Source organism: Doryrhamphus excisus, chromosome 20, assembly GCF_030265055.1.
Source record: "Doryrhamphus excisus isolate RoL2022-K1 chromosome 20, RoL_Dexc_1.0, whole genome shotgun sequence".
Taxonomy (NCBI): domain Eukaryota; kingdom Metazoa; phylum Chordata; class Actinopteri; order Syngnathiformes; family Syngnathidae; genus Doryrhamphus; species Doryrhamphus excisus.
The window spans coordinates 16,640,094-16,657,801 of NC_080485.1; the positions used below are offsets into that span (position 1 = coordinate 16,640,094).

Here is a 17,708-nt window from a genome sequence, read left to right on the forward strand (position 1 = left end):
TCTTCGGGCGAGAGGCGGGGTCCACCCTGGACTGGTCGCCAGCCAATCACAGGGCACAAACAACCATTCACACTCACATTCATACCTATGGACAATTTGGAGTGGCCAATTAACCTAGCATGTTTTTGGAATGTGGGAGGAAACCGGAGTACCCGGAGAAAACCCACGCATGCACGGGGAGAACATGCAAACTCCACACAGAGATGGCCGAGGGCGGGAACCGAACCCTGGTCTCCTAGCTGTGAGGTCTGCGCACTAACCACCAGACCGCCGTGCCGCTCCACGTGGCATTTGGTCCAATGAATACATGACAAATAGACACGGACACCATACCCATGTAACCACGTGATGTTACCTAAGAATAATCCATAACGTGGTGTACGTACGTCATGGACCTACCAGCTGGAGTCGTAAGTTCAGCTCCAGTCCTGCAGGGGGCGGCGTGCGACATTTGAAACCGCAGACTCCCAAATGGCTGGACCAGATCACGTGCAAAATAATCCAGCGTACGAGCAGCAAGACGTGAAGGAAACGGGAAACTCAGCTGTGGCGCCGATATTAGCAACCGTGCAGGAATGTCAGGATCACCGCCATCAGCTGCGTCTGCGGCGTGTCAACGTCCAGCCGTGTTTGGACACGTTTACAACATCCTCTCCCCCTCGTACGCCTCCCGACTTTGACAAGAAGCACGCCCGCCGACATGACACCCAAGACGACGCAAGACTTCATATCATTTATTTAGCGCGTAACCCCCCCCAGAAGCCCCCCAACCATCTATTGAGCAGCAGGCTCCTTATTTGGGATATGATATGTTGCATAAGCTCACCTTTCCTTCTCACCTATGCTTTTGGCTAAAAGCAGCGCACACACGCATGCCTTGCAAGCTCGCATAAGGAATTCAATTTGGAAGCCATCATTGGAGCGCAGAGGAGAACTGGAAAGTCATATTGCTATAACGCTCCCATTATCAATCATCCTGACACTTTATTGGCTTTATCACTGTACATACCATTAAAATGATGTCTGGCCCAGATTGCCCAGGGAGGGGCAAACATTAAACAGGCTGGGATTAAAATGCACCCCCCTCCACACCCCCCACACACCTCACCTCCACCCCTGCGGAAGCTGCGACGGGACAAGGCGGCCGATTGCGGATGTGCTGTCAGAGGAAGACGTGGCGTCTGCGCCGATGAGCAGATAGCGTCACACTCAGGAAATGCACAGCCTTCGCCTTCTGTTTATCGCACGCCGTAGTCACTCAAAGCAGCCACGGCGATAACAAACCAGCGGAAGAGACGTATACCCCCCCCCCCCCCCCAGCCCACCCCGCCCCACACCACTCCCGCTAATCAGACATCCACGCTAAACTCCTTGGCCTACACCTGCTCTTTGGTGTCGTTAGCAGAAGAGCTAACAACACCAAGCTAATGTTTAGCGCACTCACGTGCCATCATCCCTGGGGGGCCGCAATCACACTGGCTACAGCATCCAGGTATCACTCCATCACTCCATCACTCCATCATTCCATCATTCCATCATTCCATCCCTCCATCATTCCATCATTCCATCACTCCATCACTCCATCACTCCATCATTCCATCATTCCATCACTCCATCATTCCATCATTCCATCATTCCATCATTCCATCACTCCATCATTCCATCATTCCATCATTCCACCATCATTCCATCATTCCATCCCTCCATGACACCACGCTGCCCTCCTGCCACTTCCTGTACGTTGGCAATGAGGCCCTCTGCTCCTCTAATTCCCATTTCCTCTGACCAGCAGCATGCAGGGATGGGGGGGGGGGGGCGTACAGGAGATGTTCCTCGAGTGATCAGCAGGATGTACTCACAAGTATCCCTAAAAGTATCCCCGGCACAGCTTGATGACCACGTGGCCACTAAAGGGCTTCCCAGGCCAGATGAACATGGAGGACAAAAGGGCGTCATCCGATGAAGCAAAGCAGTCTTATGATGACGCATGATTGGTTCTAGCGTCACAAGGACGCCTTCATGAGAACCTCACATGGACGTGTTTACTGAAGATACGCTCTGATTGCTGATAATTACTGTTAGTGGCGGCTGGATCCCTTCTTCTCAAAACCTCCATCCATGATGGATGACACGCTGATATGAGAAAGAAAAACCACCAAGAATGAATGCCGGCTGCCTTGTGCCCCGCCCAGGCCCTGCCAGACTCGGGACCCGACGCAGGACCTCCCTCGAACACGCATTGATAACGCATACTAAAAGTAGTACCTGTTAATACCCTGCTTTGCTAATGCATACTAAAAGTAGTACTTGTTAGTACCCTGCTTTGCTAATGCATACTAAAAGTAGTACTTGTTAGTACCCTGCTTTGCTAACGCATACTAAAAGTAGTACTTGTTAGTACCCTGCTTTGCTAATGCATACTAAAAGTAGTACTTGTTAGTACCCTGCTTTGCTAACGCATACTAAAAGTAGTACTTGTTAGTACCCTGCTTTGCTAATGCATACTAAAAGTAGTACTTGTTAGTACCCTGCTTTGCTAATGCATACTAAAGGTAGTACTTGTTAGTACCCTGCTTTGCTAATGCATACTAAAAATAGTACCTGATAGTACCCTGTTTTGCTAACGCATACTAAAAATAGTACTTGTTAGTACCCTGCTTTGCTAATGCATACTAAAAGTAGTACTTGTTAGTACCCTGCTTTGCTAACGCATACTAAAAATAGTACTTGTTAGTACCCTGCTTTTGCTAACGCATACTAAAAATAGTACTTGTTAGTACCCTGCTTTGCTAACGCATACTAAAAAAAGTGTTTAACAAGCAGAGCTCCAGCCGTTCATCTTCCAAAGTACTAACTGAAAGCCCTCCAAACTAAGAGACCTCCAAACTAAGAGACCTCCAAACTAAGAGACCTCCAAACTAAGAGACCTCCAAACTAAGAGACCTCCAAACTAAGAGACCTCCAAACTAAGAGACCTCCAGATCTTCAGCCTGACATTGGGGGTTGCTAAGGAGGAAAACAGGAAGACATCGTGTATGAAAGTCCACAGCTGTTAAAGATACCATCAGCAGCTGCCAGTCTGGGTAAAAATGCCGGTCATCCAAGACGAATGGGCCAAACGAAAAGGGAAAATGAGCAAAAATAGAAATAAAAAGGAGAGGAATTATGGGGAATAAGAAAGGAGTGGAAGAGCGGAGAAGGCTATGCTAAACACTGTCACGTTCCATTTTCCCACTGGAGAAAAAGTGACAAGATGATGTGAAAAACACACACTGCATCCATCAGGATCTTTCCAATCTGGGCTCGTAAAAAGATTTATTAGCAAAAGGACACAGATTGACACGATTTAAATGACTGATCCAATCCTTCCAGAAGATCCAGTCAGCAGGACTAAATTACACCAGCCCGCCTGACCCACGGTTTGATCTCCAGTCAGTCAGCGCCGATTTAATCCCATCAAAGGACTTTGACGCTACTGCAATAATAATCATAAAATGCATTTTGGTGTTTACGTCGTGACTTAGTGAAAGGTCTTCCGAGTCAAGCATACTTGCATCTGGAACAAAGGGGAACATGTTCCATTCCTAACAGCACCAAGTTACAATAGCCGTAGGTTTGTGGACCAGGCCCGCCGCGTTTGTGCTTCCTTCATCATCTGCTTCATGTCAGACACCAAGAGTACACGGTCCATGGAACGTTCAAGACCAACATCAACAACTCGGTATTCAAGATTTGCAATCCATCCATTTTGATCTTTATGATGCCGCATGACGCATGCTAACATCTGAAACATTCACCACCGCACTCGAGCGCTTTAAGAAGCACAACAAGCCGCCCGTACTTGGCCTCTGAATGGAAGAGAAATAATCATCATCACAAATCCATTCCATGGCCCTTCTAGCTTCCAGATATTCTTTTCAGTTCTCGCTACCTGGAGCATCCTCCAGCACATCAAAAAACACACCTCATGAAAAAATCAGGAGGCCTGTCTGACATGTGTCCCCGTGCCCTGATGGCACGCCAACACCAAAGAGGCGCATTGATTTTCTGTAACGCGGGGTCGGATTAGCCCTCTGCTGGGATTAGCTGCCTGTGCGAGGCCTCGGGGTTGGCTATAAAACTTATAATTTAACCAGCCGGGGCCCCGTGGAGGGATACGCTCCCTGCACCCTCCCCGCCTGAGAGGGCGAGTGTGACTGACAGTTGTGTACATTTCACACTACACGGGACTCCGCCGGGTTCAAGATGAGGATTAGCGTCAGAATGGCATTGTGCTCCAAATCCTTTTTCTTTTGGCCCTATGCTAGCAGGATGATGTCACATGACCTCATCAGCCGTCTATCAAACAGCTCCTATAAACATCAACGTCTCAACCGCAACGTCTGCTACATCACTTCAGCTCGGTGCGCTCCCGTTCCAGGACGGGACGGCACGCCCGGAGCGGCGCAGCTTTGAGTCATTGGGTCTTCATTCGGGAGGTTTTGCATCCTAACATTCCAGGAAGCTTGGCTGGAGATGTTAGCTTAGCCCAGGGGTCGGCAAGCTAAGGAACCGGAAGTTTGTTTACAGGATCCAATGTACGAGAACCAAGGCACAAAATGTTCATCAAAAATGGAATATACAAAAGGCGGGCCCATTTAAAAACCGAGGTACCGCTGTACGGGCGTCCCTGCTTTGTGCCGGTTAACCGACCTCATTAAATGAATTTAGGATTCAAAGTTAATAAATGGAATGTTTTGCTAGTTAGAGCATAGAAAGCAGTCTAAGACTTTCTGGATACGCTTTTTAACATTGTTAGAGTCTTGTCTCTGATGGCAGACTTCGCGAACAAAGATGCAAGCTAGCAAGCTAACTAGTTAACCTCAAAAAGCCAGAAACGATGGCCGTCTAACATCGCTTCACTTTGGGATGCGGGACCTGAACTGATGTCTCAATGGTTCCTGCCATTACTGCCTCCTAGTGGCCAAAATACTACATATCACCTTATTTTGACTTCCGGTAGACCGTAGTCTACCATCATCCATTCAGGAATTCCTTTCTGACGAACCAACCAACCATCTGACCATCATGAGGGAGCTCATCCAGCCATGATATCGCGAGGGACGACATGGACTAGACTGTTTTTGGGGAAAAGCAGGACCATTTGACCCCATCCAAGCAGACCGACCAAGACCAAAGTAAGACCGGAGACAAGAACTTCTTCTTTCAGACCCCTCTACTACAGCATGTGTATCTTTTGAAGCACACAGTATTTTTGTCCAGTCTACAAACTGGGAGCACAAAGTAGCTTTCTGACGTAAGAACCAATGAAAACGGCTACTTCTGCTTTTTTACAGGAACGATCAGCAGCTGACTTCCTGTTTACCAAATATCTCTTCCTGGGCAACCGGGCGACGCAGCAGTTTGAAGGATGTTGCATTCAGGGTACCCAGTGGTCTGAAATCAAACATCCATCCGGCCAGTGACCACGGAAAGCCTCAAGCAGTAGAAGTTCCACTAAGAGGCTGAACAACAATGGAAAGCATCTTCTGCTTGCTCCCCCCTCCTACCTACAGCCCCAAATAACGGTTGCCAGTTGGGGGGGGGGGGGGGGGTAAAAAGGAATTTCTTCTTCTTTTCAGACGACTTTGATCCGGCTGACACACAAACGGCCCTCAGATCACAAGTCTTCAGACCCTCTTGGGCCCCTCCGCCCGGCCCCCTCGTACAGCAACACTTTGCCCCGATGAGGATAGCGCACCCTCCTCCCGTCTAACTTGGCCCGGTCCTTCTTCATCGGCTGTTTGGTGTTTTTTCCAAACATCTGAGTACAGACACATTCCCAGCTTTGGAGGACCCAAGGGCCTCGGATCCAGACAGAGGGAGAAAATAAAGGAACTCTTTATTGCCCCCCGGTAGAGACACTGTGGGGGGAAAGAGTCTGGACAGGCGGAGGAGATCACAAAACCGTTTGCTCTGTAGTTGGCTTAATCACGCCGTCGGCCAACGCCGTGCGTTTATCCTAATGGAGAGACGGCGTTTTATGAGGTAAAACAGAAGACGAGTGCGAAAGGAAGGCTTGTTCCAACGCGGCGACGTGTCAGCGGCGAGGACATGAAACATGCAGTCGCTGCTTCTTATCTCCGTGTGTTCCCAGGGTGGAAGAGTGAGGCAACGGCTTGTGATGTCTTGCAGCCTCGCCTGACCATTAAAACATATTTCCATGCTGACGGATGTCAGACGGCGCCTCGTGCCCTTGATTCCGCCGCTCATCCTGCTCTGCCATTCTTTCTGATTTCTTTGTTCAGACGCGGCGTGCACACACACACACGCGCCGGTTCAAACCCGTCTCGCCGTCTTTTTAAGGTGAACGCGGCAAAAAGCTGGAAAGAGGAAATGAGTTGCAGGGTGTGAGGAGAATCTGGAACAGCCGTCCCGAGTCAGAGACGCTTGACGCTTTCAACAAGAGCGTCACAAAATACAGAGGAGACGCCACACGCCCACAGAAGCTGCTGGAGGAAAGACGGCATGAATGGACTTGGACTACTTTCCCTTCCATTGAAAACCTGACTTCATCTGGCGCTTTTATTCTGAAGGGATGCGGCGGGGTGTCGTCTATTAATAGTGATAAGTAAGTGATGACGAACCAACGTGAACCACAGAAGAAGACCAACAGCGTTTGTTAGGATCGCAAGCATTTTAAACTTATCAGCAAATATCAGCAGTTTTTCCTTGCCTCTGTCGCCAAAGTGCTTTATTTGGTGTGGTTCTGGACCTACTGTACCACCCCAACTGAACCACCTGGTGGATGCAAGGGTTCGGGACAAGGTGGACATCAAGGTTATTTTTGCTAGAGGGAGTTTTTCCTTGCCTCTGTCGCCAAAGTTCTCGGCCTGCTCCGTTCTGTAAAGTGCCTTGAGATGTTGGCCAACAGAAATTGGGCGAGAAATTGGACGAGACCAAAGCAATCGGAAGTGAACCTTAGCACTTGGTGGAGGACAGCCTCGGGACATGCAGACCTCTAGCTGTCTTTGCTAGTTTTTCCTTGCCTCTGTCACATTTCAGGAGACATGTTCCTTCCCCAGAATGTTTGGGTCGTGATGAGTATGACTGAAAGGCAGAATGAAGCATCGCCGCAAGTTCCTCCATGGCTAAGAAGCTGGAGGTGAAAGATGCCTAATGGGGGGGGGGGGGCTCTTGTGAACATCCACACCACCTGGCACACATCCCGAAGTTGGGTGGAAATCCGCCTCAAGTATCTGCCTTCACTTTTCACCTCCTGCCTGTCCTCCAGGAAGACACGGAGGAGATAGATGGAAGGCCATGAAGTGGCTCAAACGGGCTCCACTGAAACCAAAGGAGGTGTTTTTGTTCTCCTTCCAGCACGGCCTCCTTCCCCCCCCCCATTTGGTCTTAAGCCAAGAGAAGTAGAATCATGGCTGCCCCCCCTTTTTCATGCTGAGGTTTAATATGTTCCATGCCTGCCAGTTGCTTCCATCTTTTATCCCAGCGATGGCTGAGGGTAATGGGAAGAACATAAACCAAGCCCTGGAGGAGACAACAAGTAAAGCCATCATTTTTACAGTAAGTAAATGGAGGCTAACTAGTTAGCTTGTTAGCTAGTTGGGTGTGATCCTGTAGCAATGTGATGTAAACAAAGTCTAATAGGAGCATAAAAGTGGCTACTGGGGTGCTATTTATAGCTAGAGGGTAGTAATAATGTTCCTAAGTATATTCATAAGTATATTTCTAAAGCCATAAACAGGTTTTCTGTGCTAAGTAACGGCCGGGTGTGGAACCAGTGATAAACGAGGGATGAGCGTCCCAGTAAAGCCTAACTGGTCCACATCATCGGCGTCCAAGCATCAGTGACGGACACCCCGGTGCTTCAATCACCCCCCCAATCAAAAACCCGAGTAGACACCAGGACTTGCCCAAATCTTCGTCAACACGTGACTCATGCTAACACGTCTGACGGCCGCCGCCGGCGTTGACAGCAGGCAGACCGGTAAAGTATTTCATAAGTCTTTAAATATGAAGGCCAGTCGTGGTCTTCACCCGGCCCGGCAGATGTTTCTATCAAAACGAGGCTGCGGTGCGGTTATGGGAGCGACTAAGACCTGGATGAGGGGAGGGAAGGGGAGGATGTCCACTCGGGCCCCGTCGGGTCAAATCGTAAAAGATCCATCACCGGCTTGGCGCGCTGAGAAAAAAGCATCTCGTGGGGGAAACATTGGCCATTTTAAGAGCCATTTTATTCAGCCGGAGCGTACTAAAACTAATTGGAATTCTGTCAATGGAAAAATATATCCCCGGGACGGCTTTGAAGCCAGAAGACTACCCGACCTCGCCACATGCCGAACGGCGGCAGGACGATTAAACAGGCGCTGGACATAAAGTATTAAAATAGCGCAGCATCCCACGGTGACAAATGATGTCAGGGTGGACTATATTTAGTGGGTGATAATTGAAAGCATAGCTGTCGTTATTAGCGCTGACAAGTTCCTAAAAAATACCCAATCAATCTTCTTCTTTTGGACGCTCCCCATGACTGAAAAATATCAAATGCAGCGGAATGTCTTTTATTTTCCTTCTCCCTCCTCTCCCTCTCTCGACTTTAGAGCCAATAAAATGTCAGCTTTTATTCTCCTCCTCCAAAGTGCTGGCTGGATGTCAGCGGGCCCTTCTAAAGCGCCGCCGCTGCGAGCCGGAGGCCTGTAAATCTCCGTGTCGGTGGCACGCCATCCGTCTCCAGGTATACAATAAAAAAGGAAAGAAGTGACGCAGTCATAAAAAGAATGGCATCGCTGGCCAGTATATATAATGTGAACAAAAGGAACATAAACATGTTCCTTTCCATTCACATGCGGGACAAACGGCGAGAAGAAGAAAGGAGGAGCTTGTGGAAAGCCTCCAGAGGGCTGATGGCCGCTGACGGTGATGAATAGATGCTTCTACCGCTGTCAGCAACCTTCTCTTGTCTTTGGACTGACAAAGACACTAAACTGCTCTGCGGGCTCAGAAAGATAAGCAACTATATTGTCTTCTTCCCATCTTTTTATCTTCCGATGGCTGCCAAAGCCCGTGGAAAGACCGCACTAACAAAAGGAGGAATTGAACTTTTAACTATTTATTACTGATGCACTCGCTCTGCTGTCAGGTGGATTCTTCTCTTCACTTCCTTGTTGCCGCCCGGCATCCAAATCCTTGTGAGACATGAGCATCTCTTTCCTGTGCCTTCTGAAGAAAACAGACCAAGAGGGCCACAGAGCTCCAAAACGTCCAGCAAGTTTTGCTATCCGTGATGTTAGCATGTAGCTAACATGTCATACTGTAGTAATTTAGTAGAACTTCCTTTCTGAGTGCATTGATGTCACATAGCAACATAGAAAGGAAGGCTACACCTAGCCTAGTCGCTAGCCGGCTAGTCGCTAGCCGCTGTGGTGTGGCGAGGTGTCACTACGCCAGTAAGGTAGTTCTTGGGTGGAACAATGTGGATAAGAATAATAATAACAATGTGCTTCATATGAAGGAGGTGGAATAGGTGCGTCCCATCACGTGCATTCTTAGCTTTTATCTCTTTGTATATCTTTAGAAGGCACAGACGAGAGAAGGACGTGTGTAGGCCCGTGACCATAACAACTGTTGCTGGGTGATGCTGCCTAGCAACAATATGATAGCATACGATCATACCCGTACCCCTCATCAAAAGCTATCAACTTGACGTTTTAACATCGTCATTGGAATGTCAAAAAGCTTTCAAATATAAAAACTAGGCTTCAATTAAAACGACAATCAATCATGTGACTTTGGTTATTGTGTGAAGTTGATATTGTGTCAACGCAGACGTCAGCTCATTTGCATATCCACTCCTTGATTGACATGTAGCAACTTTGTGTGTGGAATACGCTCGTGACCTTTCATCAGGTGGACTGCTAGCCGGGACTTGGTCTCTTGGTCAAAGTACCAGTTTTACATTCAGCAAAATCAGCTGTCGTATGTCAATCACAGCAGACAAAAGCTGAGTAAAGCCTTCTGGATGATTTATCACATCGTCTTCGCCACGTGCCGATGCCCAAGGTGCTGAGGCAGATGCACAGAGTGAACCCGCTTGTCATCCAGCCTGTTGGCTTTCATTTATTCATTCTTTTCATTTATGGTGTTCATCCATTTATCGATTATGGTGCCAGAAGACTTCTGGATGACGGGTAAAATTCCAAAAGAAGGTGCAGTGTTCCTTTGAAAGCGTATGGGAGCGACACGGACATCCGTCCCGCCGCCCCGTCTGTGCCACGTACACGTCTCTCATAGCGACATCGTAAATACGACGCCTCCTTAACGCTCACCTCTAGGACTGATGACATTTTACAACTTCCCGGCACGACTCAAACTGTCTGAGAGAAATCAGCTGAAATTGGAGAGACGGCGGGATGAGACAAGGCATCCATTAGCCGGCATCCTCCTCCTTCCCCTGGAGGAGTCCATCATCCCACACGGCACCCGCTGAAATTAAAACAGCGCTGTTTTGCTTTTTCTATTCCAGGATGGTGTCGGAATGCCACTAAATATCAACGTGCCGGACGGGGATCCTATTTGCTGCCTTTTAAATCTCTCCTTCATTTATGAGCCGCAGATCAGGTTATCCTAAACAGGCTGGTCGCAGGGAGCTCCACGTCAGCGCACCACGCACATTGGCCGCCGGTTAAGTGATTTGAAGACTTCATACCGCCGCAGTTTCATATCCTGACACGTTATCTGCATAGCCCCCCCCCCGCAGATTGAACACTTAGGCCGGACGATGACAGGCGCTCTTCCCCGTGTCACTTCTCATCCCGGGGGCCGTCCCCGTGCTGCTTCCTGGAGCAGCCGCACAACACCCCGCCTACCTTTGCTGGGATGTGACACTCGTTTGTCAATTAACGACCCCCCCCCCCACCTTCCTGGTGTTGACACAAGTGAGGAATTAGGAGAGACAGATGAGTGAGGCGTGAGTGGAGCGCTAATACCACAGCCTCCCTTTTGGATATGAATATAAAACGACACCAGCTGACAGGCCATACAAGGTTTTATTTCATTTCTCAGTGTAGCAGGCCCCCCCACTTTGTCTTCTTTGTTCTCTTTTCATCACACGACTTACATCTCATTTTGACAGCCGGCGCGACACAGAGAGCACTTTCCCTTTTAAAAATGCGAGTTAGCATACTTGATTCGTCATTAAAATGCAAAACGCCTGCCATCGCCAACATAGCCCTGGGTGAGCGTGCACGCTCACATGCACGCTCACACGCACGCTCACACGCTCCGCACCAACGCAATGCAATGCAAAAGTCAAAGTCTTATTTTGCAGACAGATGGAACGTTCCGATGTCAGGAGGTCCTTTGCAATACAAATGCTACATTTTATTCAAGAGGAACATCAATCCTCACGCTGGAATTGACTGGGGGGATCCGACTCCAGAGCGTATTTGAAATAAAAGCACATTCTCATCATCGTTTACGTGTTCGTACGCTCGCGCTTTTGGAGGAGCTCACGCTTTTCCGTGACATGTCAAACTTTGTCTGTGCAGACGAACGGCCTCTCCCTCAGAGGAAGCCGCATCTTAGTGAGCATCCGTAACCCAACCATTCACAGGCGCAGCGTAGCATGATGCACCAGGACTGCCTTAGACTGGCCACAATAAAAGGACGCTCTTTTTAATGGCTTATATGGCCTATTATTGGAAAGTGTCATTATTTAAATGTGCATTTTCAAGCACAAAAAGTAGAATGTAAATATAATACTCATTGTGATTGTAAGTAGTACTACCCGCTTGTCACTAGGTGTCAGTAATGTTACTGTAATGCCGGCTGAGACACACAAGCACCAGACTTCATATGCCGATATCGTTCCTCCAGTTGATCTTTTGACAGTTGCCCCATCTTCCATAATCCATAAGTGACACATGAACACGCGTGTTTCTCTTTGTGTGCGCTCGCCAGCTATAAAGCAGACTGACAGACAAGAGGCGGCTAATGAACGCGTGTAGAGGGACCCATCATGCCAATAAAGGAGGAACTAAACGAGCAGTGTTGGCCTGCACCAGCCGAGTCCTGTTAGAATGTGAGCCGCGGATGACAGGCGTGTTTTACTGGACAAGATGAGCGCTAATCAGCATCACGTGTTCTGTGAGGAAAAGCAGACAAGCGCTGCAAAGTCTAAGGTCCGGAATGTCGTCCCTGCATTGAGTTGCTTCCTGCGTCTCGTGTGTCCGACGTGATAGCGCGCCAAGGCCGCCATAGACGAACAGCGACAGGAATGGTGTCAACACAACAACACATGCCCACTCGGGGCATTGTGTGCACACCTGACCCGGAACAAAGAGTGACACAACGGCGGAGTCTTGACATCCGCGGTCTTAACACGCTGATGAGACGGGCCTGACAGCGCGGCTTTCACGGGGGACAAGCGTGGGCGTGACGGGGCCGCCATATCATGACTTCATCCCGGTCGTTACCTGGCTTGTGGTGGCGCCTGGCTCCTCGTCGTGACGCCTTGTCAGCATGGCGGAGGAGGCGGCGTGTCGACAGACGCCAGCGCATTACCCACAACAACCTCTGGCAACGTCAGGCGCAATGACGACGTCCGTACGCGCGTGTTTACGCCTGCTTGGATGAAGCCCGGTCGAGGAGTGGACAAGAGAAAGTACACAAAGGTTTTCCGTGTCTTGTAAAGCTTTAAAAACAGCTAAACAGAGGCAGCTAATGATTGCACGTCATGGGACACACCTATTCCATCTCCAAGGGCAGCTAATTAAAGTGCTCCAACAAGCTTTCTGCCCGTAGTAATAGTACATTGATGACAACATGTAGTACTTGCAGTATTTGGCTCGTTTTAAGCATTAGTAGGGTAGATGCGTCCCATGACGCGCATTCTTTGCTGCCTCGTTTTTCGGTCTTTAGAAGTTCACGTCTGAGATAAGGAGTGTAGATGATGGCCACCATGACTCTACCTGCCTGACATAGGTGCTCGCTAGAAGGCCGCAGTCGGCCAGCATGAAGCCGGTGGATTAGTAGCATTCTAACGGGGATCACGTCCATGAGGGAGGCTTCATGAGTGGGGCTGTATTAGGAAGCTGAAAACATCATCACATGTTCCTTATTAACTCCACAGCGCGGTCATGTGAGCATCTTGACGGGTCAAACGTACAGTACGGCAGGCACGGGGGCGAGAGTTGACGAATGAAAACAACACAGATGGAAATACCTGGAAAGGCGACTTCATTCTGACATTCCCTCCCCAACACGGAGGGCCACAGGTCAATAAAAACATTCTACGGAAAGCACTCGGCTCAGCACCATCACTAAACGTCACAACAGAGCAGCCTTTTATTCTCCTTGCCTCCAATTGGCTGAATGAGGTCTTGTGACAACCCCCCCCCCCCCCAACAAGCATGTGTTCCAGCGACAGGAAGAGCATACCACCAGTAGATAGCAGGATGTAGAACATCAGGTGAAGACACGTAGGAAGACCTCTTACCTGAGCTGGTTGAAGCTCAAGTCCAACCTCCTTGCAAACTGGCCGTACGCGTCCCCAAGGAAGTCTGGGACGTCCTGACAATCATGGCCCATGTAGGAGATCTGACAAAGACATATCATCACAGTTTCTGTCATATTTGGCTTGAGTATCAGCAAATACTGCAAATACTAACAACAGTGGGCTCGAATTTCATAGACCAGGCGGGGCACCACGCCTATGCTGCGCCAACGGGGCGTGGCCAGCACAGATTTACATTAAACACAGCAGCAGGCTAATCCAAGCTACTGGTTTTCCACCAGCATTCCTGCTCTACCTGGCCAAGTAGGAGAACCTTTTTGAACAAATATTCTGCAGCAAAATACTATTAAAATATCACAAGCTTTGAAATGTTATCCATAAAACAATCAAACATACCGTGCTGTTATTAAAGATGCACAATATGTTTTCTTTCAAACTACTTTCTGCATCTCAACGCCGATATGGTACCAATAATCAATAAGTTAAGCTGTTAACATCACAGGCAAGAGAAGAAAGGAGTGCTTGATTTGCTCACCTGCACAGTATGGGTACTATGTCCCATACTGTTTGAATGTTATCGATGATATGGCTATGATGTCATGTTCCCTCATATCAGACAGATAATTAGCATGCACCCCTAATTGTAATCAATATTTAAAATATTGTCAACTCTCCAAAAACAAATATTGAAACTACTCTGTGGAGGTATCAGTGAATACTATATTACTCTATTTTTGAGGAGAGTACAATCATAGTTTATATGTTGAAAGGCTGAGATTGGCAGGTGTTCCTAATAAAGAGTCCAGTTGGGAATTGTTTGCTTCCATGTTTAAAGCATGTAAACGTGTAAAGGGTTCATGTTCTAGATTAGTAGCCAATGACCTGCTTGCATATTTGAGTAAAACTGTAGGTTACAAGATGAAATGAAAAGGATGCATTTGGGTCCTGTAGGACATGCCTAGAGTGAAAGCCGTGCATGTACTGGAGGGGTACTGCTACCTAGTACTACTACTTCCTCTGACCAACGTGGATGCATCCTGTCCGGTCACGTTGAGTTGGAGGAACTTTGTTCCCGTATGTCACATGACAACTACGCAGCTGTCAAGAAAACGAACGTCCCTGAACGTCACCTGCGCGTTACAATGAAAAGTTATCCAACAACAAGAACAACTTACATGTGTCCCATTCGAAGCCACCGGCGCCTCCCTGGCAGCCATCGGCGTCCACCGGCGTGTTCCTCCAAGTGCAGCCCAGCCAGGAGCCGCCAGCCAGCAGCTTGTGTGCCGTGGAGCCCTCACAAGTTGCTAGCAACGCGGAGTGTGGAGTGGACTTCAGTGGAGTTAGTTAGTGGTTTCCGCGTGTCTCAATCAGCTGACCCGGCTGTGCGGAAGTGTCACACTGACACTGCATCATTGGCGCACACAGAAGCGCATGTTTTCCTCTTTTTTGTATCACTCAAGGCTTCACGCAGCCATTACAGCGCACAAAGGCGCCGTTGTGTTGCCTTCAACTGGTGGGGTGCGATACCGCTAGATTTAGTATCAGTCCGATACCAAGTAAATACAGGGCCAGTAACGCCGATACGATACTTTTTAGTGATTAAGGTGGATGCATATCAATCTGGATCGATCAAAATATGAATGGATTTGGATGACTTTTTTGTGGTTTGACTTTTAGATTATTAATAATGTAAAATTCAAGAAAGAAAGAAAGAGTAGGGTAAACTACTAACCCTAGTAAATATAAAATACTTTATTAGCACTATAAACGTTTTTGTCTTACAACCAACGTTGGTGTCGATATTGATCGATATTTGGATCATCCGCCCACCACTACCTTCAAGTTGGCCCTGGATTCAATAGCATGGAATTGAATGTAGTCCACTGCCGTGACCCCTTGACGCTTTTATTTCCAATAAGTACATTTGAGGCAATGATTCTTCCGCAAATTGTTAATTTTGACTACACAATAGTTAAAGAAAGGTTTTACTATATTGTGGTACTACACCATAGCGCCATGCAACTGTGTTAGCTATATGCTAACTTAGCGCGCTCTGACAGCTAACATTAGGTCATATGCTCAAGTTAACTAGCTTGTATAAGCCAAGGTTTTTTCATGATAAATATTTAAATGGCATTTATTGATAGAAATGCATGTTTTGTTCCGCTAAATTACTTCTTAAACTTTTGATCTATATCTACAGGACATTTTTACAGGAATCTTTTACATTTTATTTTTAGTTACCTTTTTCTGTCATTTCACCTCACAGCAGCTTTTGAATCTCCTGGGCAAGATAGATAGATGGATAGCAGTTAGCCTCTGATGCTAATTAAGCTACGATAACATGAGTTGTGGTCACTAGGTGTCAATAATGTTACACTGATGAGAAATGGAGTAGAAAAGGATGATAGAGTTAAAACATAATAGTTTTCCTCCAGTTCTGTGTGGAAGTGGTTATTTTTGGATTCTTACTTTGTCCTTCTTCCCCACTCTATTTCAAAGCATTTCTAAAGTTTACAATAAATAAAATGAGGCTAACTATGCAATGCTATGTAGAAAGCCGTGGCCGCCTCTTGTGTCCCTGCAGTGATCCCGTAGCCTGTGTACTAGCAATGTGGTGTCAACAAAGAATGATGATTATGGACTGTTATTTCATGTCAACAGCGCCCCATTGATGGTTATTAAAAAAACATTTAGCAATCCATAAACGTGTTTTGTATATTCTGACTAGCTAAAATATTGTATTTATTAATATCAAATCCTACTTTGCTGGATTCCTAATTTACGTATCACGGTCGGATCTGCAACCAACTGTGATAAATGAGGGACAACTGTACATGTAACACCACCAAAGATTCATGTAGTTTGACCTTTAACATCTTCCTACAAGGAGATATTGCAGTAAAAACATCTTACATTTGGTTAGCATACAGGAAGTGTGACGCAAGCTAACTATGAAGGAGGCTACTAGCATACAGTTCCAGTCACCCTGCTAAAATGCTTCATTAAAATCACTTAAAATGATTCTACTGAATGGTTTACTGTTTGAGTGTGGGCGTCCATCTGCCATGATATGTAAATATTAATGATGTATGATGGAAAAGGCGAAAGAAACAAACAAAATACTAAAATGACGCTGACGTGTCCTCTCGTCTCTCTATCTGATTGACAGGTGAGTTGGCCCTCCCACCGTGGCTATGAGTGGTGACGTCACGAGGCCCCGCCCATTCCCAGCCCATTGTGCTGTGGGCTGAAATCCACGCGCGGAGCGAGGAGGAGGAAAAGGCTTCTTTTTTATCCAACCTGCCGTTTGGATGTTTTCATTTTGGCCAAATCTTGTTTTTGTCGCATTACATTGCGTTTGACTTTGTTTTGACTTTTCTGGTACTTAAAATAATTCAAAATATTGGAGTTTAGTAGACAAGTAAATGCAGGTAATGTGGTGTCGGTGGGGGGGGGGGGTGTTTTAGAGTTGCGTCTGTGTGCTGGAATATAGAATATAATTTTAACGTATTTGCAGTAACTGTAGATTTATACATATGATTTTATAGCATGATTAGACAGGCTTTGTTGTTATTTATGCTTAGTGAATTATGCTTTCAATCGGGTCTTCTTATTTGGGAGGAATGCTGACTGTTTATTTTTATGTGTGTGTGTGTGTGTGTGTGTGTGTGTGTGTGTGTGTGTGTGTGTGTGTGTGTGTGTGTGTGTGTGTGTGTGTGTGTGTGTGTGTGTGTGCGCGCGCGGCCTATTCGTCATGCGGACAATAAAAGTTGTGTTTTTTTCTGGAGTGGAGGGGCCCGACACTGGCAATTTATTTATGGCTGCCCTTCCTCGCCCTAATAACTCACATATTGTGTCACGGACTGTGGAGCACCGCAGACACCCGGTTATCAATCACACATCTTTGTTTTGCATATGGTGAAAGAGGAGACCGCCACTAAAAGATCATGTGACAATAGGCCATGCTGTTTATTTGCAGCAAACATGATGACACCACAGGAGACTATTAGCCAACTGCTGCAGGAGCTTTAATACACTCAACTGAATAGGAAGCATTTGAAATCAATTGCTGCACTGCCTACTTTTACTATTTTTAAAATAGAAAGGGACAAATTATGAAGTGGAATTATGGCATAAAAAGGCCATTGGAATTGTTCATGTGCATATTATAATAAAGCAAAAGCAATAGATA

General features: G+C 47.2%; 1 protein-coding gene across 4 annotated transcripts in view; it reads right to left on the reverse strand.

The window, feature by feature from the left end:
• LOC131107844 (leucine-rich melanocyte differentiation-associated protein-like) overlaps positions 1-17,708 on the reverse strand; it is a 267,408-nt gene that overhangs the window by 190,676 nt on the left and 59,024 nt on the right. For 2 of the 4 annotated variants that reach the window (XM_058058240.1, XM_058058244.1), the window contains exons 1-2: positions 14,689-15,037; positions 13,496-13,596 (exon numbers count right to left, since the gene is read on the reverse strand). In XM_058058240.1, coding sequence (XP_057914223.1) covers positions 13,496-13,596; positions 14,689-14,730 — 143 coding nt within the window. In that variant the 5' untranslated portion in view covers positions 14,731-15,037. Of the gene's footprint in view, positions 1-13,495; positions 13,597-14,688; positions 15,038-17,708 lie in introns of those variants that run through there. The other 2 variants (XM_058058243.1, XM_058058241.1) reach the window with 2 other exon arrangements.